The sequence below is a fragment of the Thamnophis elegans genome, chromosome 4 (genome assembly GCF_009769535.1).
Source record: "Thamnophis elegans isolate rThaEle1 chromosome 4, rThaEle1.pri, whole genome shotgun sequence".
Classification (NCBI taxonomy): domain Eukaryota; kingdom Metazoa; phylum Chordata; class Lepidosauria; order Squamata; family Colubridae; genus Thamnophis; species Thamnophis elegans.
In genome coordinates, this window is record NC_045544.1 from 12,379,150 (window position 1) to 12,406,279 (window position 27,130).

General features: G+C 41.4%; 1 protein-coding gene across 1 annotated transcript in view; it reads right to left on the reverse strand.

The window, feature by feature from the left end:
• LOC116507199 (collagen alpha-1(IX) chain-like) overlaps nt 1-27,130 on the reverse strand; it is a 121,926-nt gene that overhangs the window by 19,499 nt on the left and 75,297 nt on the right. Inside the window, 11 exon segments of the mRNA XM_032215171.1 lie at nt 267-303; nt 2,224-2,483; nt 4,208-4,277; nt 8,229-8,282; nt 12,541-12,585; nt 16,730-16,774; nt 16,776-16,784; nt 22,298-22,351; nt 22,544-22,597; nt 23,520-23,573; nt 25,357-25,410. Coding sequence (XP_032071062.1) covers nt 267-303; nt 2,224-2,483; nt 4,208-4,277; nt 8,229-8,282; nt 12,541-12,585; nt 16,730-16,774; nt 16,776-16,784; nt 22,298-22,351; nt 22,544-22,597; nt 23,520-23,573; nt 25,357-25,410 — 736 coding nt within the window.

The window sequence follows — 27,130 nt, forward strand, 5'->3', positions numbered from 1 at the left end:
CTTCATTTTTACATGCTGCCCCTCCTCCGTTCTACACATTAGGAAAAGTTACATTCTCACTTTTGCAAAAAGAAAAGTCTCCAGAGACATAATCCACAGTTTTAAAGGAGGAAATGGATGAATCATTCCATCTTAGCTTCTTTCCTTGGGGAACTGCATATTTTAACATATTTGCGAAAGCAAACAACTACCCTCTTTTTTTTTTTTTACCACTTCTGCTGATTTATTATGTTTTGGATTTTCAGTAACCCTGCAGTTCATCATACTTACAGATCCTTTAGGGCCTGGCAAACCGGCGTCACCCTAACAAAGCAAGATGAATGGTGTCAGGTTGGCATAGATATGTGCAGTTTTACATATAATCCATTTCATATTCTTCTTTCTACCTTATGAGTGTATACAGGTATTACCAATAATTACAGGAAAGGAGAAGTCTTTAGAGGGATGCTTCAAAAGGATAGAAAGCAATAACCACAAATTCCGCAACAGAATATACATTTTGAAGTTGGAGTGTTGAGTTGGGCCTTGGATGAGTTTTCGCTGTATAAAAACGGTTATATGTCAAATTCACGGTATTTTTATTTGGGGCATTCTTGGCCTCCAATCTTTGCAACCATCAAAAATAGGAAACCTAATAAGTTTTTATATCAGAAACAGCTAGTGCAATTAATACATGTCTTCCCCAATCTTAGCGCTGTCTAGGTTTTGTGGCCCAGAATCCTCAAGTAGGACAGCCATTGATGAGTGAAAGTTCAGGAATGATCATATTCAGTGGGAGGTCTTATAAAAGAAACATGGAACTAGCACCTGAGAAAAAGCCATGAAGATTACCTTGGCCTTGAGGGCTGCCAATCTGATTCATTTATTTTTAAAAGAGGGAAATTTCTTTTCAAGTTCCCACTTGGGGAGAAGCTCCAGCGAACCAACTCTCATAAGCGTGACCCGACAAAAGCGGCACGACAAACGCGGCAACAAAACCGTGTCGCTAAAAACGCGATGTCATCAACGCGGCGACAACAGCGTGGCGACAACAGCGCAGTGACAAAAGGGCGATTACAACAGCGCGTCGACAGAAGAAAGTAAGGGTTAGGTTTAGGGTTAGGGTTAGGGTCAGGGTTAGGGTTAGGTTTAGGTTTAGGGTTACAGCTCAGTTCTGTCACCGCGCTGTTGTCGGCGCGATTCAGAGCTGATTCGTCGGAGCGCTTTAGAACTTCCGGTTTTGTCACCGTGGTTTAGTCGGGCGCGCTTTTGTCGGTCGCCCTTTTGTCGGTGAACCCTCATAAGTAAATGAAGTGCTTTGTGGACCAAATCAGCCAATCATTGCCAGGTAGGGAAGAGATGCATTAATTATAGTGGTTCTCAGATTGTCATCAAAGACTTTGTCACGGGGCAAGAACTAAGAACCCAGCTCACATTTCTTGATTGGAGAGGGTTATTGGCCTTGTTTTTTCCCCGGAAGACTACCATAACCTAGTCAGATGGCATTTGCGTCCATTATTTATCATGATGATGTGACTTTAATCCTTTTGGAGGCCCTATCTGGTCATTGGCGATTACGAAACCATATCAATTGAATAAATAATAAATGTGGAAATAGGCAGCTTTGCGATTTTATTGCATCTGGCATGTTCTATGAATTGCAAATCCCTTCCTAACATTTTGCTACATTACTAAAGGCTTCCTTTATTAAATCTGCAGTGTTGGCAAGAACAATTTCCTTGAACTATTTAGTCACACTAAAAGAAAGACACAATAGGGTTTTTATTTTAAGTCTGAATATTTCCTATCGAAAGGAGTGAACACATTGAGTCTTACAAGGTCGCCTCTTTGTCCAGATTCTCCTTCTCCCCAGCAGGTCCCTGTGATATAAAAAGACAGACAAGCCTAGATTGTAAATATGCACCGTATACTTTCCAGAGTTTTTGGCAAGGTTGGAAAATAAATGGATTGTGCAAGTTTATATACTCACTTGTTCTCCTTTTGGCCCTCGCCCGCCAGCTGAACCCTAAATACAAATGAAAAATGCAGTCATATAAATATGGCCTAATAATTAAACAATGAGTCAGGTCTGTATTTAGAAAGTGAGAATGTATGATTTGCCTTCTAGAGTGCTCTGCTACCACATCTTAAAATATGAATGGAATATTAATTAAACATTAAAATAAAAGCATGCTCTATGAATACTTAGCATTTCATCATCTTAATCCACATCCACATGCTTACACTCTCGCACCCACTGGAATGAAACTCATGTGAAGCAAGATCCCCATTCAGTTCAAAGTTTGAGGCAGTTCCAAAGGTGCGTTTATTCAGGTATCTGGAACTGCCCACTTCAGCTGGTGTATAGGAAAAATTCTCTGCAGGAATGTCATGCAGTTTGAAATGAGAAATGCATTTGCAGAGAATCAATGGGTAGACCAGAGATAGGTTGCTGCTGGTTGGCCCAGATTGGGCAACCAGTTGCAGCAGCGGTGGAGGCACGTCTGAGCAAACCAATAGGAAAAAAATTAGAAACTCATCCACGGTTAGACAGTGGTGGATTCAAATTTTTTACTACCGGTTCTTGGGTGTCTGGATGGTCGTAGCATGGCTTGGTGGCGTGGCAGGGGAAGGATAGTGCAAAATCTCCATTCCCTCCCCACTCCAGGGGAAGATTACTCAAATTTCCCATTTCCTTCCGGTCACGATGGAGGCAGACAAAGATGGGGGGGGCCAGTCAGAGGTGGTATTTACAGGTTCTCTGAATTACTCAAAATTTCCACTACTGGTTTTCCAGGACTGGTCAGAACCTGCTGAATTCACCTCTGGTATCCAACCTTGGCAACTTTAAGCTGCGGATTTCAACTCCCAGCTTTTTGGTTGCTGGGAAATTCTGGAAGTTGAAGTCCGCCAGGCTTAAAGTTGCCAAGATTGGAGAACCCTAGTCTAGATTTGGGTTGATAAGCATTATAGCGTGTAATATAGCGTAATCGCTTGTGCGGCAACTAATTTTTGTTTTCTATGTAGGGCACATTTAAGTTTTTTTTAAAAAAAATAATCCTGTATAAATGTCTCAATATATTTTTCAATTAAGCTTTTCTCATTCATCATTTCATCTTTTAATTCCAGGGATGTCAAACTCAATTTCACGAGGGCCGCCATGAGTTGTGTTGACTTCGGGAGACCAGGGTGGGTGTGGGCCAGTGTGGCCATGGCCAGCTTGATGTCAGTTGTGTCAGGGGCGCTATGTGGCCCGACCACTACCAGCGAAAATGGGCTCCTGATCTCAGGTGGCCCCCTGCAACCTTCTGCCAGTGAAAATGGAGCTTGGGAGCTCATTTTTGCTGGCAGAGGCCCAGGCCCATTCCTTCACTATTCCTTCGCTTCCCCCAGCGGGATCTAAGCACCCCTTAGGCTGATCCGTCCTGCAGGCTTTGAGTTTGACACCCCTATTCTAAGCTCTGCTATCAGCCCAATGAGTGTGACTAGCTTTTGCTTTCTCAGAATGGTGGAATTAGCACGCAGTATAACAGCACCCTCTTTGGGCGTTTGTGTGATGTCACGCACCATAGAAATGGGTGGGGCATCCCCCAAGGTGCTGCAACATTACTTAGATTACTCTGAACCCCCCCCCCCCAACAGCCCCTCTGCAGATGCTACTGGCTAAGAGGCTTCAGAATCAGAAAGCTCACCTCTAGAAACATGGAAGGAAGATAAATTCCACACAAAATTATCTGAATAGCTTTAGCAACCCTAGAGGTTCTAGTCATACAGAGTACAGGAAACAGAATTGCAAGGAGGGCAAAGGATTAACTTTGGTTTGAAATTATACCGAAGAGGATGGGATGGACTTCAACAAATTTGGCTCAGGCAGCCAGTACTTTGTGAAGGACACAGAGTGAGAACAAACAAATGCTATATTTTGGGTTATTCTCTTATTGAAAGATTACACTAAGGACTCTTGCTGTAACGGCAAGATGAACTGTTCTGTCAATATTTAGCAAAGGAGAAATAGAGGGAAAACATTAAAGAGGGGAAAAAAATCTTTTAATTGTACAGTACAATAACTCTCGAACACTGGAAAGAAAAATGACATGGTGATTTCATAACCTTCCGTTTTTTCTTTTCCGTGGATTTAAATTTGGCGCAAGGCAAACAACTTCCGTTTTGTGAAGAGATGTGACCAGAGTCAAGTGGTCAAGCATCTTCTGGACCTGCATCTCCTTACCTGTTGCCTTTAGGACCAGGCAGTCCCGGCGGCCAGGTAAACCTGGCAGTCCAATGTCTCCTTCTGCACCCTGTAAAAACAATCAGATGGCAGCGGTTTAGAGCACTTTTGCGCTGGAGAAAAGGGAGAGTTGATAGACCGCAGTCTCTGGGTTAGATCTTTCTCACAGCTGGCTGTGCATCTCATTCAAAACAGGAGACTACCGTATATACTCAAGTATAAGCCGAGTTTTTCAGCCCACTTTTGGGCTGAAAAAAGCCGCCTCGGCTTATACTCGAGTCAGTGAAAAATTTGCCCGAAATGGAGGAGAAAAAGGGGCGGGGCCATGCCGCTGGGTGATGCTCGTGAATGGCCACAGCGCCCCTGTGAGTTTCCCCTCCCTCTGTGTCAGTTTGCCGCGCACGCGGCACCGCACCATCCCCTCCTCACGTTCTAATGTAATGCAGGGCTGTCTTACGATTCCCCTTCCTCCCCCTCCTGCCGCTCTGCAAACGATGTCCCACCTCCTCCTTGTTATGGCAAGCAGCCACATAGCGATGTCCCACCTCCTCTGGTACAGTGATCCAATGATAGGAATCACTGTGCCGTGTGTCATAGGAGGCGGGACATCGCTCCCGCGGCTGCACGGGACATCATTACCGGTAGCTGCTGCATTTCCCACCCTAGGCTTATACTCGAGTCAATAACTTTTCCAGTTTTTTGTGATAAAATTAGGTGCCTCGCTTATATTCGGGTCGGCTATACTCGAGTATATACGGTATGTCGAACTCTGAAGCCACCCGGAGTTGGTTAGAATATGGGTGGCTATATAAATGTTATAAATACATGAATAAATTGCTTTGTTATGATTAGCTGTTTTAGGGGGAAAGCACCTTCTGATTTTATCAATCTGCTAAAACAATGGGGTCTTTATGGGTTCGGGGGAATGCCACAAGCCACCGAGCCTATGGTGCATTCCCTTCTAACAGAGAATTCTTTCAAAGCCGAATATGGAAAGTGGCCTTCCAGCAGAAACCGCACAAAATGAAATACGAAGACTTTCAAAGAAGGTATTCATGCTGGGTAGCAAAAAAGGAGGGGAAGAGGGAGGTAGCCTTTTGGCATTCCTGTTCCTTATAAAGGCATAAGAATATTAAAATCTAACTTCACCCTGTAAGGAGTGAAGGCTTCCAATACTAAATGTTAGCTTTTTAAAAAGTAGATATTTTTTTTAGGAAGTTCAAATAATGATGCAATTGAGCCGGGGTTTGAAAAATGAACCAAGTGGACAATGGTCCCTATTCACATTTCATCTTCGTCGCCTGAGTGAATGACCTGGTGATCGCAAACCCTTGACCAAGCAAACTAAAGGGATGGAAGTCAAGACTGCCCGCTTACCGTTTTACCTGGTGACCCTGGAGGACCAGCAGGACCTGGCTCACCTCTGCTACCCCTTTAAGAAACAAAAATACATAGTGTTGAAGTAGAAACAGCTACATTTCTTGATGTGAAATTGCCAGTTGGGAAGATTAATAGTTAGTTACCAAAATCAACAGTTCGAAGTCTTCTAATAGCACAAAGAAGCATAACAGTGGAAAAGAAAGTTATTGCAAACAAAAACAAAAAAAAAACTGCCCTACAATTGATAAAATGATAAAACAATAGAGATAATTAAATAAGAGAGATTGCTAATAAAATATGGTAATAAAATACCAGAGATAGCTAATAAATGCATACATGCTTTTAAAAAGCCTTCATATTGCAACTCTTCCAAGAAATCATTTAATAGCAATGTACAGGGATAGATAGATAGATAGATAGATAGATAAATAGATAGATAGATAGATAGAGATAGATAGATATAGATAGATAGATAGAATCGATATCTATACTATATCTATATCTATATCTATATCTATATCATCTATCTATCTATCTATCTATCTATCTATCTATCTATATATATATATATATATACACACATATATTATCAACACAAATGTAACAAGGCAACTTTTAAAAATGGCTTTCTGCCTGGATGGCTCCCAGAGTGAGCCGATAGACAGAAAAGTGTAGCAGTATGCTCCCTCCCGTATTTGGGCATACCAGGGGTTGTGACACTACAGATAGATAGATAGATGATAGATAGATAGATAGATAGATAGATAGATATATAGATAGATAGATAGATAGATAGACAGACAGACAGACAGACGGACAGACAGACAGCATACAGTATATATAAGTCGCACTCGTCTCTTGAGAAATTGTACAAGACTAATTGCTGAAAAGGCATGCGATTTGGTGAAAGTAACGCAGGATTCTGCTATCAATATCTGAAATGATCCTCTGCTTGAGGAATGACATTTCCAAAATAAAATAAAATTCATAACTGTCTATTTGGCAGTTTCTTGAGAAGGAAGGTCCAGAGAATCTGTTCCTGCAAGAATCATGATGGACTACATAGGAAAATGTTTTGAAAGGAGCTACTTTTGATTGATGGATTGTTTATGTGAAAGCCAAGTCATTTTCAATACCAATGTTGGGGGTGGGTTGCTCCGATTCCCATCTCGTGCACGCACTTTGTGCCCAGGTAAACCGGTAGTAAACCTAGCAACCCACCCCTCTCCAACTGACAATACAGGTAGGCTTTCTTCAAGAAGATCTATCCCTAACCTGTTCCTTCAAGTCTCCCATCAGTTCCCTGGTACACTCATTGCCTGTAACTGAATCCATCCATCTTGTGACTGGTCATCCTCTCTTCTCTTTCCTTCCACTTTCTCAGTATTACATCCCTTTCCAGAGAGCTAGATTTCATAATGTGTCCATGGTCAAATAATTTTAGCCTGGTTATTTATGCTTTGAATGAGAACTCTGGGCTTATCTTCAATGAGACATTGCTCTATATTTTTGGTTGTACATGGTATTGTCGGGAGTCTTCTCCAACACCAAAGTTCAAAGGCATAGATACTCTTCCTATCCTGCTTCTTTCAAGTCCAACTTCCACTTTCATGGATTATCCCAGAGAATACCATGGTTTGATCTTTGTAGGTGTGCATACATCATGGCATTTGAATTTTTTTCCAAGCTACTTTTGGGGAGCCACTATTATGCAAAAAGCAGAGAGTCCTAGCACTTTTTTCTACCATTAAATATTAAAAGATGCTGTAAACTTTCAATGATCACTTCATTCGATACAGCAATATATGAGCTGTAGCTCACAAAAGCTCATGTCTTTTAATGCAACGTGTTAATCTGAAGAGGTTATCAAAGTCCTTTTAATTTGGGGTTACAATAAACTAACATGGCTGCCCTCCTACAATGATTATTTGAAATTCCACTGGCTTTTCATGTATATTACAATATAAATGAAAGGAATTAGATTTATCTATGCAATGTGTAAATATTTCCTGTCAGAGAACTGCAAACTGGAAGCTATGCGCTGAAAAGTTAAAAAAAAAAAAAACAGGGCCAGAATAAAAACGATAATGGATTGGATTCCATTTGCATTTAATTAAAATTAAATCATTAATATAGTTCCTATCCAAACATATATTTCATAATTCCCTTCTTTTCTTAAATGTATAACTTTTGAAGAACTCATAGCTCCTGAATAGTCTTAGAATATTGGGAGTCAAGTTCTCAGCTTCAATTTATTGAATATAAATCTATGTTTTACTGCATTTTGACGAGAGCTAAAATGAAAAAAGAGAGCAAGACAGAGAAAATAAAGGGACGTTAAATGCACCACTTCTACAACTCTCCCAGTTTATAAATTACTTCTCATCAGAAGTGATTTTTTTTTAAACCTGGATCAGAAAAATCCAGAGCCTCAATCTAAACCAGAAACCGAGCAAATAAACTTACTGATGGGCCTTTGGGTCCCAGCGATCCTGGTTCTCCTTGCAATCCTGGTTCTCCCTGTGGGTGGGATTGTAAGAACAACACACTGTATATATGTAAAGATTGATAGTTCAAAAAAGGCAAATCTTCTGGTTCAAAACAAAAAAAGGGGTAAAACTTGAGAAAGAAACTATCTTACAGATTTGCCCGAATTTCCCATCAGGCCAGTTTTTCCAGGAGAACCAACATTGCCCTGTTGGAGAGAAAAGATTTTCACCTTTAAAATAAGACCACTTTCAGGCCATTTTAGGCTAAACCACTTAACCAGACAATCTTATTTAAAAATCTTTTTCACTAGTCTTCATTTTTCTACCTCGTGTCTACTTTTCCTTATCTGATCCCATGAGATATTCAGGCAACAGAATCATTTTCTGTCCGATTCCACCTCACCTACAATGAGATTGAGAGCAAATGTAGCCAATTATTTTTCTATCTGGACCGTTTGGCTTTAATGAACCTCTTCCATTTTTTCAGAATACTCATTCTTCTTTTGTAACTAAGAATGGGCAAACCTGCTTTTTAAACCAATTTGGTAATGCATTCGTTCTGCTTTCAATGAACGCATTGTGTGCTTCCTTTTATTTTATATACAAGTGCATTCAGAAAGTATTCAGACCCCCTTCACTTTTGCCCTTTTGTTGCTGCAGCCTGATTCTACAGGTGTTGAAATTCTTTTTTTTTCCTCATTAATCTACACTCAGTAATCCATAATATAAATGGGGGGGGGTCTAGAAATGTCTGTAAATTTATTAACAAGAAAAAAAACCTGAAATATTATATTGGCATAAATATTCAGACCCTTTGCAACAACACTTTAAATTTAGCTCCCACCCACCCCCCCGCCTCCATTTTCTTGATCTTTGCTGACACACCTTGATGTGGTAAATTAAATTGATTGGACATGATTTGGAAAGGCAGACACCTGCCTGTTGTAACCCAGCAGGAGCCGTTGGAGCTGCAAACAGATTCCGACAGTGAGGGGCCCTATGAGTCGGCTCTGGAAGATGTGGAGGACCTGGGCAGGTTCAGACTCCATCAGAGACCAGCTGATAGCTTTTAACCAGTGGTGAAATTCAATTTTTTTTGTTACAGTTTTGTGGGAGTGACTTGGTGGCATGGTGTGGCTTGGTGGGTGAGGTTTGGTGGGCATGGCAGGGGAAGGATACTACAAAATCTCATTCTCACTCCACTCTGGAGCCAGCCAGAAGCATCATTTGCCCGTTCTCGAACTACTCAAAATTTCCGCTACTGGTTCTCCAGAACCTGTGTCAGAACCTGCTGGATTTCACTCCTGCTTTTAACTGTATGAATATCTATTTGAAATGTGATTAAAACGTTATTAATTAGCCACCCAGAATTTCCCAGGGTGAATTTATTGATTGCATTTGTACCCCCACTGCACCCTTGAGGCTTCTCTGTAACTTCACTAGAAGACACATATTCAGAATCCAATAAAATCCAGAGAGATAAACTATAGATAGCAAATAGTCAAAAAATGACAGAGAGAGCAAAATCTAAAAAGAAGTGTTGGGTCCTAAATGTCCTTCTGAACATGCTCTGCCTGCACCCTTCCCAGGTGGCAAATGAAGTCTAACTTCCAATGGGAAGGATTCCTAGATAAGCAACACCTCCAAATGAAGAACCACCAGCTGGGCTCGATGACAAGAATAAATAGGTCAGGCTGACTCATGCAAGCAAACATAGTCCCAAAAGTAGCTTGGTTAAAAGCTTTAAAGGTCAACACCGACACCTTAAAAATTGCACCTGGAAGCTTATAGGAATGCAGAACATTAGCAAAGTTAATGCTGTCTGACCAGGGAATAGCACGTACTATAAAGGTTGCTGCATTAACGCAATCTAACGAAATTTGGAAGTGGTCTTTAAAGGCAAACCCATGTACAGGATGTTGCAGTAGTTTGACCAAGTATTCATAAGGGTATGATTTACTGAAACAACTTCTCACACTCCAGGTAGACTAGCCAAAGCTAGGTGAGGCTCTCCTGACCACAGCCTCCACCTACTCTTTAAGTGTGGGCTACAAGTTCAGGAGGACCTCCAAATTACAGACCTGCTCCCTCAAGGATAGTGATTCAAGAGAGGGCACCAAGGAATGATCACAGGGCAAGTCACCAGTTGCCAGTAGCTGTTGTGGCCTGCCAGTGGCCAGTGAGGTTGGGGAGGAACAGGGTCCAGTCCTGGGGGCTGAGAAAAGCTCAGACGAGGGCTCTGCGTTGGAGGCAGAGAGGGAGCTAGATAGCAGGGAGGCAGAGGAACAGCTGGCCTGTTCCCGCTGTGTGCATGCGCAGAGCTGCCAGAACAATAAGAAAGCAGGGTTGACTGGGAGTAAAGGCACACCTTGGAGGTGATTGGCCCCTCCTATAGAAAATAAAAGAGGAACAAATGGGGAGTGGGCTTTTGAAGGAAACAATTTGGTCATTCGGTCATTTCAAGAGTGGAAAGTTCTGTTTGTGACTATAGGAGAGACTGTGCCAAGTTTTGCCTTGCCCTGCCTTTGGAAACTAGTTATTTGGCAGTTCTCCAAACGAGATAAGGTTTTGTGTTGATAAACATTCCTCTGAAAGACTGTTTGCTAAGCCTTGCTGACTGTGAATGAAAGGAATTCACAGTCATATAAATAAAAGGGGTTTTTGCTGGGATCAAGACCTCTGTTGTCTTGCTTTTTAAGGAAGTCTGGGTCAGAACAGTAGCAAACCAAGAACTCAATGATTTTGCCCAACAGATTGTCAAGGATCATCTCCAAGCACCCACCAGAAAGTAGCTGGATTCAGAAGGTGCTTGAAGCAGACCGTTCCAATGGGTCCCATCTTGTGATACTGTATATGGGCAGCCAATAAGTTATAGCAAGCCTAGGAAATGATCCAACCACAACAAAAGGGCAATGATACTACTCTCCAGAGCCAGATCCCAAGGCAAACTGCTACAAAGTCAAATGAGTTTAACCAGAAGGTTACTGTGATAAGGTCTTAGTTGCTGTGAATCCTGAGCTCAATTCCCATTGCAGTTCCCATGGCATGAAATGTTAAGTTCCCCAATATCCAGGGGTGGGAGTGGGGGGAAAGGCTTATTCGGCAGCCCAGCTGTGTAACATACAAGTTTGTTAAGTTTCATCTTGTGGCTTAGCCCAGACCTAGGCATTTATGCCCCACCACCACCATATCTGGCCCTTGGATCATGTGAGATCAATTGGAAATTAGAAATCAAATGTAAATAAGTCCACCATAAGGGACAGAAGAAGAGCCAAGTTGGTTCCTTTGGTGGCTATAGAGGGTAAGAAGATGACAAAACTTTCCTGCACCTGCAAAATGCTCATCTGGAATAGCCTAAAGAGTTGAAGTGATGGAATTTGAGGACATCAGGTTATACTGGTTTGGGTCCCCACAACAGTTCCAGTTTCTCATATGGCCCCTTAGGAAAATTAATTGCCCACCCAGGCTTAGCATATTATATCAACCCAACCTCTTTAACTGATTTACACCGCAGTTTAGCCTATTGCACAAATCCAGAGTAAATGGCTCTTTCATTAACCAGCTTAAACGCTTACTGTAGGAAACCAGAGGTGGGTTCCTACCAGTTCGCACCTATTCGGTAGAACCGGTTCGTCAATCTACCGAACCGGTTAGAGGAGGTTCCACCAGTGGACCCGGAAAGCAGGCCACACCTACAGAAGAGGTTCCAAAATTTTTTGAAACCCACCACTGGTCCTTGGATATGAATTATTCTACACTACATGCTCATATTTATAAAACTCAGTGCCTCTGTGAAAGGTAGGATGACTACTGCGTTTGTGGTGCAATCAGAACATTGCGTGTGTTGAAGTTGTTTAACGCAAACCAAAGATGCCTTTTAAAAAACAAGTTTACCTCATATTTTTATGCATGTCAGTGCTTGTGTGTGAGTATTAAGGTAGTTCTGACAAATGTCGTCGGCATCTACATATCCGGTCATATGGGCGGCAAGCCACTCCCATCCAGTCACATGGGTGGCAAGCCACTCCCACAAAGGAGGCCACACCCACAAAGTAGGTTCGAACAATTTTTGAAACCCACCACTGTAGGAAATCCACCCACCCTCAAATTCTCACTTCAGTTTTGACTTGCTCTAACACTGCTACCAGAAGGAAATAAAAATTCAGAGTACATAACTGTTTCAGGCTTTTTGAAAATAGTAGCTTGCAATCCCTGTAGACCCATTAATAAAATCAAGGTTGAAAAGAAGCTGGTGAAAAAGAATTTGGCTGTGGGAACTTTGATCTGAATCTCTGCTCAGCCATGTGAAGCTTTCTGACTAATAAACTTTCTCTCCTTCGACTTCAGCACTCTACAAAAGACACCGTAAATGGGATTGTCACATTTAGGCTACCCGGGAAGGAATAAGTAACAGATCCATCTGTAAAGAGGATGGCTATTTCCAAATTTCCTAAGATCCTTTACCTTTGAGCCAGCAACACCTTTTGCTCCAGCAGAACCAGGTAGGGCCTAAAAAATAACAGATATTGAATATATTTGAAATGTTGTAGAGAAATTTCTTAATGGAAATGTCAAAAGGTTGCTTTACTTTGTAAGCAGCTCTCTTGAAACACTGCAAATATTAATGAAGCGTTACATCCTCAAATTCACCAGGAACATAAGAAAAATGAATGCTTCACTCAGAATAAACAGGCACAAGGAAATTGGTGCGTCCTATTATATGATGGATATGTCCTACATATGGTATGTCCAATCCTAATGATGTACACTTATTAAAAAAAAAAAGATGTCCATTCAGATATGCATCAATGCAAAGCAACCCAGCATAGGTAGTTCACAGAACACCGATGAGCTCTTAATGAGTTTTGGGAAGAGGGGAGGTCCTCAATTTTGCAAACTATACATCTATTTATTTTTTAATTTATTTATTGACCTTTATCCCATTTTATTATTTTATAAGTAGTCCAGAGGTGGGTTCCTACCAGTTCGCACCTATTCAGTAGAACCAGTTCGTCAAATCTACCGAACCGGTTAGAAGAGGTTCCACCAGTGGACCCGGAAAGCAGGCCACACCTACAGAAGAGGTTCCAAAAATTTTTGAAACCCACCACTGGTCCTTGGAGATGATTATTCTACACTATCATGCTCATATTTATAAAACTCAGTGCCTCTGTGAAAGGTAAGGATAACTACTGCGTTTGTGGTGCAATCAGAACATTGCGTGGTGTTGAAGTTGTTTTAACGCAAACCAAAGATGCCTTTTGAAAAACAAGTTTACATCTTATTCTTATGCATGCCAGGCTGTGTGGGAGGTAATTTAAGGTGGTTTTGACAAGTGTCGTCGGCATCTTCATATCCGGTCACATGGGCGGCAAGCCACTCCCATCCGGTCACATGGGTGGCAAGCCACTCCCACAAAGGAGGCCACACCCACAGAGTAGGTTCGAACTATTTTTGAAACCCACCACTGAAGTAGGCCAAGGCAATGAATATTTCAAATACCCCCTTTCTCCTCCTAATTTCCCCACAACAATGACCTGTGAGGTGGATTGGACAGAGAAAAAAGGACTAGCCCCAAAATTACACAGTTCACTTTTATGTCTAAGGTGGGACTAGTAATCACAGTGTTACAGATTTCAAGCCTCAGCAATCTGGGAACATGTCGGAGACAAAGAATCAGGACCACACATTAAGTTCCAGTTAAGATGATTTATTTGCTCTTGCCTGTACAACTTTCAGCATTAACTTGGTGTTAGAGGAGGGTTAATGGAATTCAAGGGAGGGGGGGAGGCTGAACTTGGATTGCTAGTGGAAATGTATTATTCTAGGTGATTACTTGCTTGACTCCTTCCCCAGGCTCTGCCTCATATCCTATATCCAGAGGTGGGATTCAGCCAGTTCTCTATGGTTTGGGTGAACAGGCAGTAGTGGCTGTGGGAGGCTCCACCCATCCACCCTGATGTAATGTGCCAGCATTAGGCATGCACGGAAGGCCATGTGCATGCACAAATGGGGTTAGGTTTAGGTTTAGGTTTCGTTTTATTTATATGCCGCCCTATTCCCAGCGGGACTCAGGGTGGCGCACAAACCCAAGGGGGGAAAGGGAAACACAAAAAACTACAAATACAAGCATTTAAAAATAACCAACAGCCACACAAGTTGAGAGGGGAAGGGAAACTCATCAACCCAGGCCTGCCGACAGAGCCAGGTTTTAACGGCATGCGAGTGAGTGTGCATGCGTTCACATTTGAGAACTGTTAGGAACAATAATGGAATCCCACCTCTGCCACATCACAACAGCAAAGGGCATTGCCTGGATCCATAAACTAGCAAACACAATGGGAATAATTATGCATGCAGTTATTTGAACAGTTTGATTAGATCAATAACCAAACTGTCGATGTTCTGAATGTAGCAATAGATGACAGCGTTTCCAGAGAAAACAGCTTTTCATTACTATAGTTCCGTGATGGTGACCCTATGGCACACGTGCCACAGGTGGCACGCGGAGCCATCTCTGCGGGCAACACAAGCCGTGGCCCGGTCAGCTCCACTATTCATTGCTCATGCCTCCCGCCGACCCGCTGATTTTTGGGTCTCTACTAGGAGATGCGCATTCATGCATGAGGGTGGGGGAGTCATACATTCATGCACAGGGGGTGAGGGGAATGCGGTGCCCTCCCCGTGCCCTGTTTTTGGTTCCAGGGGGCTTCAGGGGGCCTACTAGCACCTAAATGGGGGGTGGGGTGGAGGGAGTGCAGGGGGGGTCGTGCATGTATTTGCAGGGGCGGGACTTGCATTATGAGTGTCGGCACACACCCATGCACACATTCAGCACTCAAGCAAAAAATGGTTAGCCATCACTTCTATAGTTAATAGCCAGTTTTTTCCTTCCCACAATAACAGGCCTGAATTTGAATATTGCCTCCAGCCTTTTAAGTTTTTACAGAAAGGAATTGCATGGTCAACATGCAAAAAGAGTGATACTGATCTATTGGTTTTGCCTGGATTTGCATTAAAGAATTAGTACGTAAATTAAAAAGTGCCTGGATACTGCCTTATTTCATTCCTTTTTTTTTTTTACTAAAAATCTCATTTTGGACTTTGTTTGTTTGTTTGTTTATTGGATTTATATGCCGCCCTTCTCGCAAGTATATTAAAAAAAACACATATTACAAAAGTTAAAAAAAATTAGATAGAGTATCCAAAAAACAAACCCAATTAAGATTAACAATAACATTTAAAATTCGATTAAAATTAAGAATAATCAATCATTTATTTTGTTTTGTTCAGGCCAGGCCGGCTTGCTGGAAAAGCCAACTTTTTAGGGCGCGTCGGAAGGACCGGAGGTTGGGGATTATACAAAGCTCCGGGGGCAGCTCATTCCAGAGGAAAGGCGCTCCCACAGAGAAGGCTCTCCCCCTGGGGGTCGCTAGCTGACACTGTCTGGCCGACGGCACCCGGTGGGAGGCTACTGGTGGCAGTAGGTGGTCTCGCAGGTATCCTGGGCCTAAGCCATGGAGCGCTTTAAAGGTCATAATTAGTACCTTGAATCGCACCCTGAAAACAACCGGCAACCCTATGAAGCAGTATATAAGTCTAACTGCTATTGCTATTAACCAGTGCAGGCCGCCTAAAAGAGGCACAATATAGGAGCACCTAGGTACTCCCATGATAAATTAAATTGTACTAAATTACTGTCATGCTCAACAAGAAAAACTGGTAATTAGCAATAGCAGTTAGACTTATATACCGCTTCATAGGGCTTTCAGCCCTCTCTAAGCAGTTTACAGAGTCAGCATATTGCCCCCACAGTCTGGGTCCTCATTTCACCCACCTCGGAAGGATGGAAGGCTGAGTCAACCTTGAGCCGGTGAGATTTGAACCGCCGAACTGCAGATAGCAGTCAGCTGAAGTGGCCTGTAGTACTGCACTCTAACCACTGCGTCACCTCGGCTCTATAATTGATGAAGATGTCACCAATTTCTCTCCCAGACTGTCTTTGGAGATTGAATTATAAGCTGTCTTGATGATGGATGAATGCAATGTCAAAACATACCCAAGAACAGTGGATGTATCTTTCTACAAGGGTTAATTGATCTACCCTAAAGCCTTCTGTCACTTATCAACCAGTCAACCCTTTTCCAGGGTAGTACCTAGTGTATAATTTGCTATACTCAATGAGGTAATCACCCAGAAAATTTCCAATTTATTCATTATTTGAACTGTATTGAGCAATTTGCAAGAGTGGTTAACTTTTTAAGAATGAGTGCCTTTCCCATTTGCACTGTATACATAGACTACAAGCACACAATTTGATTCCTAAAATTAAAATTAAATTTCCAAATCATGGTAAAATGACACCATTTTGATTGTTTATTTTTACAGTTAAGCCAAAACACACACACACACACACACACACACACACACACAAATACACACACACACCAGCAACAAGATTTCTTCTTGGTAACATTACAATATACTTTGTCCAAATTTTAAAGTTTTTAGTTTTCACCATCATCTTGCTATTTGATTCAAAGCTGCTCTTACTGAAAATATAGCCAAACTCAATAAACACCCAGTTTCTGTTAGTTTGGAAATGTAACTTTACTTATATTTTAAAAATGGGAAAAGTATAGAAAACACTTACAGGGATTCCCTGAATGCCTGTATCACCTGGAGGTCCTGGTTTTCCCCGGTTCACCCTGGAAAAAAATATTGTATTTCAGGTGACTCTGAAGAAATCTTTGTAGGGAATCAAGCCATTTGCTTACATGCTATACAAAGTTATGTAGCAAGAAGAGAAATAAGTTTCCCACTTTGGCAAACACCATCCCTGCCCAGTGGTGGGTTGCCATTTGTTTATTACCAGTTTGCTCATGCGCGCATGCATTCAGGTGGACGGAGCCTCTCACCACCGCCACTACCGGTTCACCCGATCGAGGCCAAACCAGAAGAAACCCACTTCAGTCCCTGCCACATTTGTTAAATGTGGTATAAAGCAAATGAGCCAGTTAAAGTAAATCGGCAACATATGCCCAAGAAATAAAGACATAGTATGTAGATATTATCCTGATAGAATAAGCCATCTAGCTCACCTTTCTATTTTCATAACAGGAAGGAAATTACTTCTGGAAATATCATATTGAAGATGCATGGACTTCCTACGGTATATACCAACACCTGATAATTGGATCTTTATTCAATGCTTCTATCCATCAAGCAAAGATGATATTCAGCCGGTTCTCTCTGGTTGGGCAAACTGGTAGCGGTAGCTGTGCGAGGCTCCGCCTATTCACCCCGACATAATGCGCAACCTCCTGCGCATGCGCAGAAGATGGCGCACACAAGCGAAGCAAGCACACATGCTCACAGTTGTGAACCAGTAGGGAAGGCAAGTTAATCCCACCACTGCCACCAAGCTATCTTTTTAAGGAAGCAGTCAAAACGTTGTAAAAAAATAATAATAACAGTTTAGATTAATCTAAACTGCTCAAAGTTAATGCAACAGGAAGAAGCTGAGTTCAATGCAGAGATGTTATTGACTTCTTTTTTTTATTTTCTTTGTCTTAATATATTTTAGACTGTGTTTGTTAAAAATCTATACCGTGTACAGGCTCTGGGAAGTCGGGGGGGGGGGAAGGGAGGTGGCGTGTTAGGGGGGAGGGGGGATATATAGTATGTGTTAGATTTCAAAGTAACGCAATTGCACTTGTATACTGTTGCTCTTTAATTCCAGTGTAAAAATAGGACAAGCTGAATATACTGAGATAGTAGAAATACACCGAAGGGAGGAGTAGAGGGATAGAAGAAAGAGGGGTAGAGAGGGTAGGAGAGAGGACGGGAGGGAGGGTGAGAAGGAAGGGAGGGAGCGTACCGGGAGGGAGGAGTGGTAGAGGGGGAGGGGAAGTAGGGTAGAGGGGAATGATGGCGGGAAGATGGAAAGTTGGAGGGGGGCGAAAGAAGGGTGTATGGAGGGTTGAAGAGGTACATTGGGTTTCTATTTTGGGGGGTATTGTTGACAAGAGGAATGGCAGTGTTTATTGTTTAATGTTATATGGCCCGGTTGTGCACAGTATATATGTGACTGTACGAAAATGAAAATGGAAAATAAAAACACATTTACATAAAAAAAATAAAAAAATAACATACGCAGATATTATTCATTCAATATGCAATTAAAATACTAATTAAGAGATGCCTGTAGCTAGACCAATATTTCTCAACTTTGACAATTTTAAGATGTGTGGACTTAAGCTCTGCAGGTAGCATAGGTTGAGAAACATCGATCTAGACTACATAGAAAGTATCTATACTACTTGTCACAAATAAGAAGACAAGCAGAAGGGACATGTTCACTGAGTAATTCACCAAACATCTTGCCTTGCCCCAGGCTTATCATCCCCAGGGGGGGAGAAGTAGCTAGACACATATCTTACACTGCATGAGTGACAATCACTAGGATTTTCTCTGGCATGGATCTGCCATTAACTCTTTAGGAGCAAGCCAGGGGTGGGTTTCAACCGGTTAACGGCGGTCCCCGCGAACCGGTTGGTCGGCGAACCCGGAAGTAAGTAACTTCCGGGAACGGCGAAGGGCCCACCCATCCGCCCGCGTTCCTTACCCGGTTTGGACGAGTTCTGCGCTTCCACGCATGCGCAGGACGCATACAGAGCCTGCGCGATCCTCCAGGAGCAGCTGGAGCATCGCACAGACGCTAATACGCATGCCTGCGCTGCGTGCGTGCATGAGGACGCCGCCGGCCCCGTTCCAATTGAACTGGTTGGAACGGGGCGAGAAACCCACCCCTGGAGCAAGCCCACCTTAAGAAAGGGACAGCTACTATGACTGATCAAGCCAGAGAAATAGGCATTTCCCTGCCTCAGGAAGTAAATGTTTGCAGGGAAATAATTAAAAAGATATAAATGGAGGCATGTGAACTTGTGCTGGAAACGCCATTTATATTTGTTGGACTCCGGTGATACTGATCTTCTTTTGAGTTGTTGTGTTGTGTACATGAAGATCCCATTAGTCACACCAAAGTGACATCTGTTTCAACATTTGTCTTCACTCAGTTCTGGCTTTGAGCAACCGGGTCAGATACAGATAGAGGGTTTTCCTTGCATTTAGTACACAGAATCATTTCTCATTTGGAAATATATCCACTTCTGCACAGAGCAAATTAGCCATAAGGGCTGGTGGGCATCTGTAGTTCTATCTTCCATGAATTGGCAAATCTTCTCTGAAAGCTATCTATATTTGTTACCATCAGCACATATTCTGGTATGCATGTATTTGATTTATATCCTATCTTCTCATTTGACTGTTCAAGGAGACTAACCCGAAAATGGAGCTCTTCTGGAGACCTTTCAGCAGTTAATTGGATGATGTATTCTACTTGATTATGATAGGATGCTCTGATTAATTTATGAATTGCTGAAATTAATAACTTTTACTATAGATATTTCAATGTTAAATAAATTAATTTTTGGTTTACCATGAACAGTTTGGTTTATGCTTCGTTATTTGCCCACTGTGCAATTCAGCAGTGTACATGACAGGCAGATAAGCAACAGGCAGACAGATAACCGAATAAGATAGTTCAATCAAATACAGAATACTTTTTTTAAAAAAAAAAGCATATGAAAACTAGTTACAAAATTCAAAAAAACCCTCAATTATTTCTTTTGATTTACATTCCTTTCCCCCCCTATCCGATAGGGCCTATTGTATTCAACCCACCTTGGTCTAAACATAAGAGCCGAGGTGGCGCACTGGTTAAATGCAGCACTGCAGGCTACTTCGGCTGACTGCAGTTCTGCAGTTCGGCTGTTCAAATCTTACCGGCTCAGGGTTGACTCAGCCTTCCATCCTTCCGAAGTGGGTAAAATGAGGACCCGGATTGTTGTTGGGGGCAATATGCTGACTCTGTAAACCGCTTAGAGAGGGCTGAAAGCTCTATGAAGCGGTATATAAGTCTAACTGCTACTGCTACTGCTACTGCTACTGCTACATCGCATGTTTAATTTTGAAAACTGAAAGCAGGTACTGCTGCTCCATAAGCATGCTGTGATGAAATCATATTTGCCATCGGAGATGGTTGCATTCTTTTCCTTATTTCATCTCTGTAAACGTGGGCAATAGAAGTACAGTTTGAGGATGTTCCTCGCATATTTTGAGGAAGACATTGTTTGGTATGGAATTTATGAGCCAGAGTCCTCTTTAGCTTATTTAGTATTCTATCTAGATCGTTTTCAGCTAAATGGTTCTTACACAAAAGCAACCATTTCTACCTGTTGTTTGTCCATTATCCAGTGTTTGTGTGTGCATATGCGTGTGCATGCACACAAACATGGGCTACTAAGACAAACAATAGGTGGAGATAGATAGATAGATAGATAGATGGATGGATGGATGGATGGATGGATGGATGGATGGATGGATGGTAGGTAGGTAGGTAGGTAGGTAGGTAGGTAGGTAGGTAGGTAGGTAGATAGATAGATAGATAGATAGATAGATAGATAGATAGATAGATAGATAGATAGATAGATAGATAGATAGATAAGTAATTAAGTAGGTAGGTAGGTAGGTAGGTAGGTAGGTAGGTAGGTAGGTAGGTAGGTAGGTAGGTAGGTAGAAAGAAAGATAGATAGATAGATAGATAGATAGATAGATAGATAGATAGATAGATAGATAGATAGATAGATAGATAGATAATTAAGTAGGTAGGTAGGTAGGTAGGTAGGTAGGTAGGTAGAATGATAGATAGATAGATAGATAGATAGATAGATAGATAGATAGATAGATAGATAGATAGATAGATAGATAGATAGATAGATAGATAGATAAGTAATTAGGTAGGTAGGTAGGTAGGTAGGTAGGTAGGTAGGTAGGTAGGTAGGTAGGTAGGTAGGTAGAAAGAAAGAAAGAAAGAAAGAAAGAAAGATAGATAGATAGATAGATAGATAGATAGATAGATAGATAGATAGATAGATAGATAGATAATTAAGTAGGTAGGTAGGTAGGTAGGTAGGTAGGTAGGTAGGTAGGTAGGTAGGTAGGTAGAATGATAGATAGATAGATAGATAGATAGATAGATAGATAGATAGATAGATAGATAGATAGATAGATAGATAGATAGATAGATAGATAGATAAGTAATTAGGTAGGTAGGTAGGTAGGTAGGTAGGTAGGTAGGTAGGTAGGTAGGTAGGTAGGTAGGTAGATAGATAGATAGATAGATAGATAGATAGATAGATAGATAGATAGATAGATAGATAGATAGATAGATAGATAGACAGACAGACAGACAGACAGACAGACAGACAGATAGACAGATCCACCTATTGTTTGTTTGTTTGTTTGTTTGTTTGTTTACACACACACACACATTTTGCCGCCAAAAAAGGCATCAGGTCTTATTTTAAATGACTCACCTCACTTGTGCTAGACGCACACACACACGCGCACGCGCGCACACACACACCTCTTTTTCACTGTCAAGGACATCAGGAACTTCTTCATTCAGCAAGGTTTTCCTGAAGGCCTCTGTAGCTGATAACAGAGCTCCATAACAATCTGGAGATCTGTTATAGGCTACAGAAGCCTTCAGGAAAGCCTTACCAGCTGTAGCAAAAGAAATGGATCAAGGTATGTGAGGCCCGGTTGCGACTATTTGAAGATAAGTAGTAGGAAAGCTCAACCACCTACCCATCTCCGCACTAGCTTAATTTTTACCAGTGTACCCTGGAGTGGGCCTTAATTAGGCCTTAAGGGTCTTAATTAGGGCTTATTTTGAGGGTAGAGCTTATATTGGGCATACATGTAAAAATCAAGGTAGGACTTACATTCTGTGTAGGTCATATTTTTGGGGAAACATGGTTTATATTCATATATATATATACATACATATCCACAGCTGGATATTATTATAGTAGTCTTTGACTTAGGATAACAATTGGAAGCAGAATTTCTGTTCCTAAGCAAGACAGTTGTTAAGTGAGTCTTGCAATCATTAAGCAAATCTGACTTCCCCTACTGACTTTGCTTGTCTGAGGACACCAGCCATTGTTATAGTCTTTCAGTTTGGTGGTTCTATTTTATTAATAAAAGCTGAGAATACTATTCAACTAACTGATCTACCGGTACTTCTCCATAATATTTTCCTGGTCCCCACTTGGCTATATTAAATTGTAACAGATATATTCACTTTAAGTACCTTGGCTCCTGGCATGGCAGGTATACCTTCACGGCCATCAACTCCAGGTAAGCCCTGGAAGAAGAAATAGCACTGTATTTTATATACTGGTATCATAGAAGTCACTTTCCCAAAAGGTTTCCACAATTATGGCCACTCCTATAAGTCAGACAAACTTTTGCCGGACCTTGTAAGGCAACATACATTTCCATTGTTGGAAATATAAATAATAAATTCCATTATACCCGAGAATCGTGGCATACATACTGTTTCTCCTTTTGGCCCAGGAAATCCTGTAATTCCTCTAATGCCTTGTGGACCCTAAAAATAAGAGGTATTTTTTAAAAAAAACAAAAACAAAAGGTATTGAAAGTATGACACGCATGTCAGTAGATATGAATAAAGCAAAGGAAATGACACATTTCAGATACTCTTAAGATTGGGTATCATCCAGAGGTGGGTTCCTACAAGTTTGCACCTATTCGGTAGAACCGGTTCGTCAAATCTACCGAACCGGTTAGAAGACGTTCCACCAGTGGACCCGGAAAGCAGGCCACACCTAGAGAAGAGGTTCCAAAAATTTTTGAAACCCACTACTGGTCCTTGGATATGATTATTCTACACTATCATGCTCATATTTATAAAACTCAGTGCCTCTGTGAAAGGTAAGGATGACTACTGCGTTTGTGGTGCAATCAGAACATTGTGTGTGTTGAAGTTGTTTTAATGCAAACCAAAGATGCCTTTTAAAAAACAAGTTTACATCATATTCTTATGCATGCCAGTGCTGTGTGTGAGGTAATTTAAGGTGGTTCTGACAAGTGTCATCGGCATCTTCATATCCAGTCACATGGGCGGCAAGCCACTCCCATCTGATCACATGGGCGGCAAGCCACTCCCATCTGGTCACATGGGTAGCAAGACACTCCCACAAAGGAGGCCACACCCACAGAGTAGGTTCGAACAGTTTTTGAAACCCACCACTGGTATCGGCATTACCTCCCATCTAATTTTTGCTTTCAATATGTACTGGGTTAGTTTCATCACAGAATAAGTTCCTGTTAAAGGCAATAAAACTTACACACTTAGATATGTGGAATCTATGCCATTATATGAAATAAACTCTGCACAAACCCTATGGGTCATATCTGGATTTGCATTCCAACCAATATCCCTAGTTTTAGCTGGCAAACTGGAGATTTTCTTATTTTTCTCAGTTATTACAAGGCTATTAAAAACTTACCCTCTCTCCTTTGGGGCCTGTTTCTCCCAGTGAACCTCGTGGTCCCAGATCCCCCTGGAAAGGAATGTGGATAGTGATTAGCAATCTCTGAGCAATTCCTTGAAACAACCTGTGGGAAGTTATCATCCAGCCCTCTCCCAGGAAAATGAAATATCCTAGGAAATATTGAAAAGGCAGAATATTTCTCTGGATATGAAAAGAAAGAAACATGTTTTAAAAGACAGAATAGTTGCCTGTAGCTTCCTGCCCATCCCCACTGTTAATGGGCCATTAAGAAGGCCAAGCTAGTCCCTTTTACATAATAAAGACTTCTCCACTGCAGCCCCAGGGGGGATGGGAGTAAAGGCATGATAATATTGGCCCTTTACTCAACTGACCACATGGCATCTGAAAACTCAACTAAACCTGGATTCAAAACACAGCCCAGAGAGTTGCCCCTGCATGGCCCTATGGGAGTCTGACAACCAATCAGAATATATTTCTTACACAGGAACAGGAAACAGAGAGGTGGGACTAAACAGGTTATAAAAAGCCTAGCAAGCCCCTCCCTCAGCCCTTCTCTTCTTCTCCACCAACTTTGAACCATGTGATCACCTTTTAAGGTTCATGGCTCAAGCCAAGTGGTCCTGTCCAACAATAAACCATCTTTCCAAGCAGCATCCATGTTACTAGTATCTTTTTCCACATTTGGAGCTGAACCCAGAAGGACATTTCTTTCATCAAACCATATCAGAGTGATTACCAATTACGGAAAATGCACATCGACACCAATTGTAGCTTCTCATATTAGGAATCTTCTGTGTGTCTAGCTTGCCCTGAAGCAAATATGTTCCTCTAATTATTTTTCCAGACTTTCAACATATGGTCCCATAGTTAGTTTGTCCAGAAAGATAAACACTATCCATCTTTCCTGGTTTTGCCTCAAAAGCGATATTATTCCACTTCAATACAAGGCATGTCCAACAGTCAGCCTTCTTTAAATTATTCTGAAACCAAAAACTCACCTTTCTCATTCTTTTAAGAACCCAGGAGGGAGAAGAGAAGGGAAAAGCAGATCTTTGGGGTGCCAGTTCTGAGGTTGCCAAGAGACCATGTCCCCAGGACAGAAGAGCGACTCTTCCTCTTCCAAATCCCAAAAGTACAGTCACCCCACCCCAATTTATACTCTAAAGTGCTGCAATGAAGTGTTAAGGCAGTGGTTCCTTTTCCGGATCTGCAGAGCAGCAGCAGGAGGGAGGGAAGGGTTTTGTGTGCACACCTGCCGCTTGTGCAAATGCGGTTTCACACATCTGCCTATCGCTGGTACAGGGACGTGCAGTCACTAGAGGCAAGGGAGGCAGAGCCTCACCAGTCTCCTCAGGAAAAAGAAAGAAACTTAGTTTTTTTAAAAAAATAATTAAAGCCAAGATAGTTGCTACCAGATTCCAGGTCACAGTGGCTTGGTGTCTGCTTAGTGTTAACCAAAGCAGGAGGAGAGAGAACTAGCCTTTGCTGCAGACCCGGGCGCTTGGCTGCTCCCGCAATGCAAATCCCCCCCCCCCCCGGCCGAGGCCGACCGCTGCCCTGCTGAGCTGCTTCGCAAAAGGATGCCCAGCTGAGCCTCACCAGGTATAAACCTCACCACACGTCACTGCACTGATACCAGTACACAAATCAGGAGTTGGGGACTTCTGTGTTAGGGCACGTACCATGGTGTCTTGAAAATTAGCACTTGTTTGTTTGTTTTGAATGAAAATTGAGATAAGGGGCTTTGTTAATGTCAGGGTGAAGACAGGGTGAAGACATCCTGATGCCATCACCAGGCTAAAAGACTTTAGGTTTAGACAGATTAACTCACAGCTGCTCCAGGAAGACCTTGGGGACCAGGCTCTCCATCAAAACCACGAACACCCTATATTGTAAAGACCAAGAAGTACGATTATTACGATTCAAGATCGCAAGGTATTCTTATCATGATTCATGACACAAAATTTTGCTATTATTCTCTCACCAATTCTGCTCCACCAAGGTGGATTACATATTTATAAAGAGCCTTGAAAATCAGGATAATTTTGGGATTGTTGAATTTTATGGAATTCCATGGAATAAACCATGGTGAGTTGTAAAAAAGGTATAGTTAGAATGAAGTAAAGTATTTAAATCATTAAGCAAACTGCTAAAAATACAAGCCAACAATTAAAGGCCCATTTAGGGAAGGAAATGTCTGAATAATAAGGAGAATGTCTCTTTTCTCAATTTAAACAGGGAATGCGATCCAATTATAGAGACGACCTAGATTGCTGTCGGAGAAGCCAATCGTGTCTTTAAGTAAACCTTCCTAGATGAGATTCGGTTAAAGAATAATCTCACTCTGCCTTTCACATCAGCCAGTCCACACACTGTCACATTTGAAGCATCCTAACCAGCACTTCTGTATATCATCAAGATAAATATTGGGAATCTGTGTGAAGTTTTCTACACAGAAGTAATCTAGGTTTGAGATTTTTTTAAATCTTTTTTTTTTTTTGGTATTCTCAAGGTTATCTTGGCTGATGAACATTTGTACTGTAATTTCCAAATTAGATACAAAAGCAGTTGCATGTAGAGCACATTGCAGTAATCAGGTCAAGTGGTTAGTACATTAGCTGAAGTTGATTAAAAGTTGTTCCTTGCTATTATCTCAGTCTGACAAATTAGTGATGCTGAACCAGAAGCACACCCCAAATGGGCATCTACTCCTTCTGGTAGAACATACCTCATTCACAACTAAAAGACCTCTTATTTGTGTAGGGTTTATATATCTGGTTCACATATTTATACATTAAACAGAAAGGGATATTAAATTGCATAGTTGAAGATCACTTGGTTTACCACCAAATTTTGACAGTACAAACTGGGTTTGTTCTGGAAACCATAAAACAAGTGTTAAACTATGTGATGAATTAGAATATACTCTTCGTTGTAGAAGTACCTCAGAATTTTTTTAATTACAAGCAAAAAGAAAGCTAGCGTAATCAAGAAACTCTATCTTAGAGAAAGCCTATAAACACTGAATCTAATAGGGCTGTATGGCAAATCATAAATAGAGTTTGAATAGTGAATGTGCTGCTTATATTAATAGTGTGTTGTTCTTACTTGATGAAATATTAATATTGATAATCAATACAACAGTGAATCATGTGAATAATGTTAAGGTTTAAGAAAACAAAATACAGATGGCAAAAAAATCGGTTAGCAAAATATTTTAATCTCCCATTATCTCAAATAGGGGTATCAATCCTTGGCAACTTTAAGACTTGTGGACTTCAACTCCCAGAATTCCACAGCCAGGCATTCTGGGTAGGGAATTCTGTGATTTGAAGTCCACAAATTTGCCAAAGTTGGACACCCCAGACCTGAAGGGACGTTGCTCAGAGCATTTGCACCATTGTAGCAGTTGGATATCTAGCCCTAAAAATGTAGAATTGGAGAATCTTTATCTTTCAGAAAAATGGGAATATATATTCAGATTTATAGATTATACAAGCTTATCTACATATACCCTAGTGGGAAAAGAAGCATATATTTTTTTTTAAAAACCAACAGTTTCAATATTAATATTAAAAATTCTTATTACATTTTTAGTAAGTAAA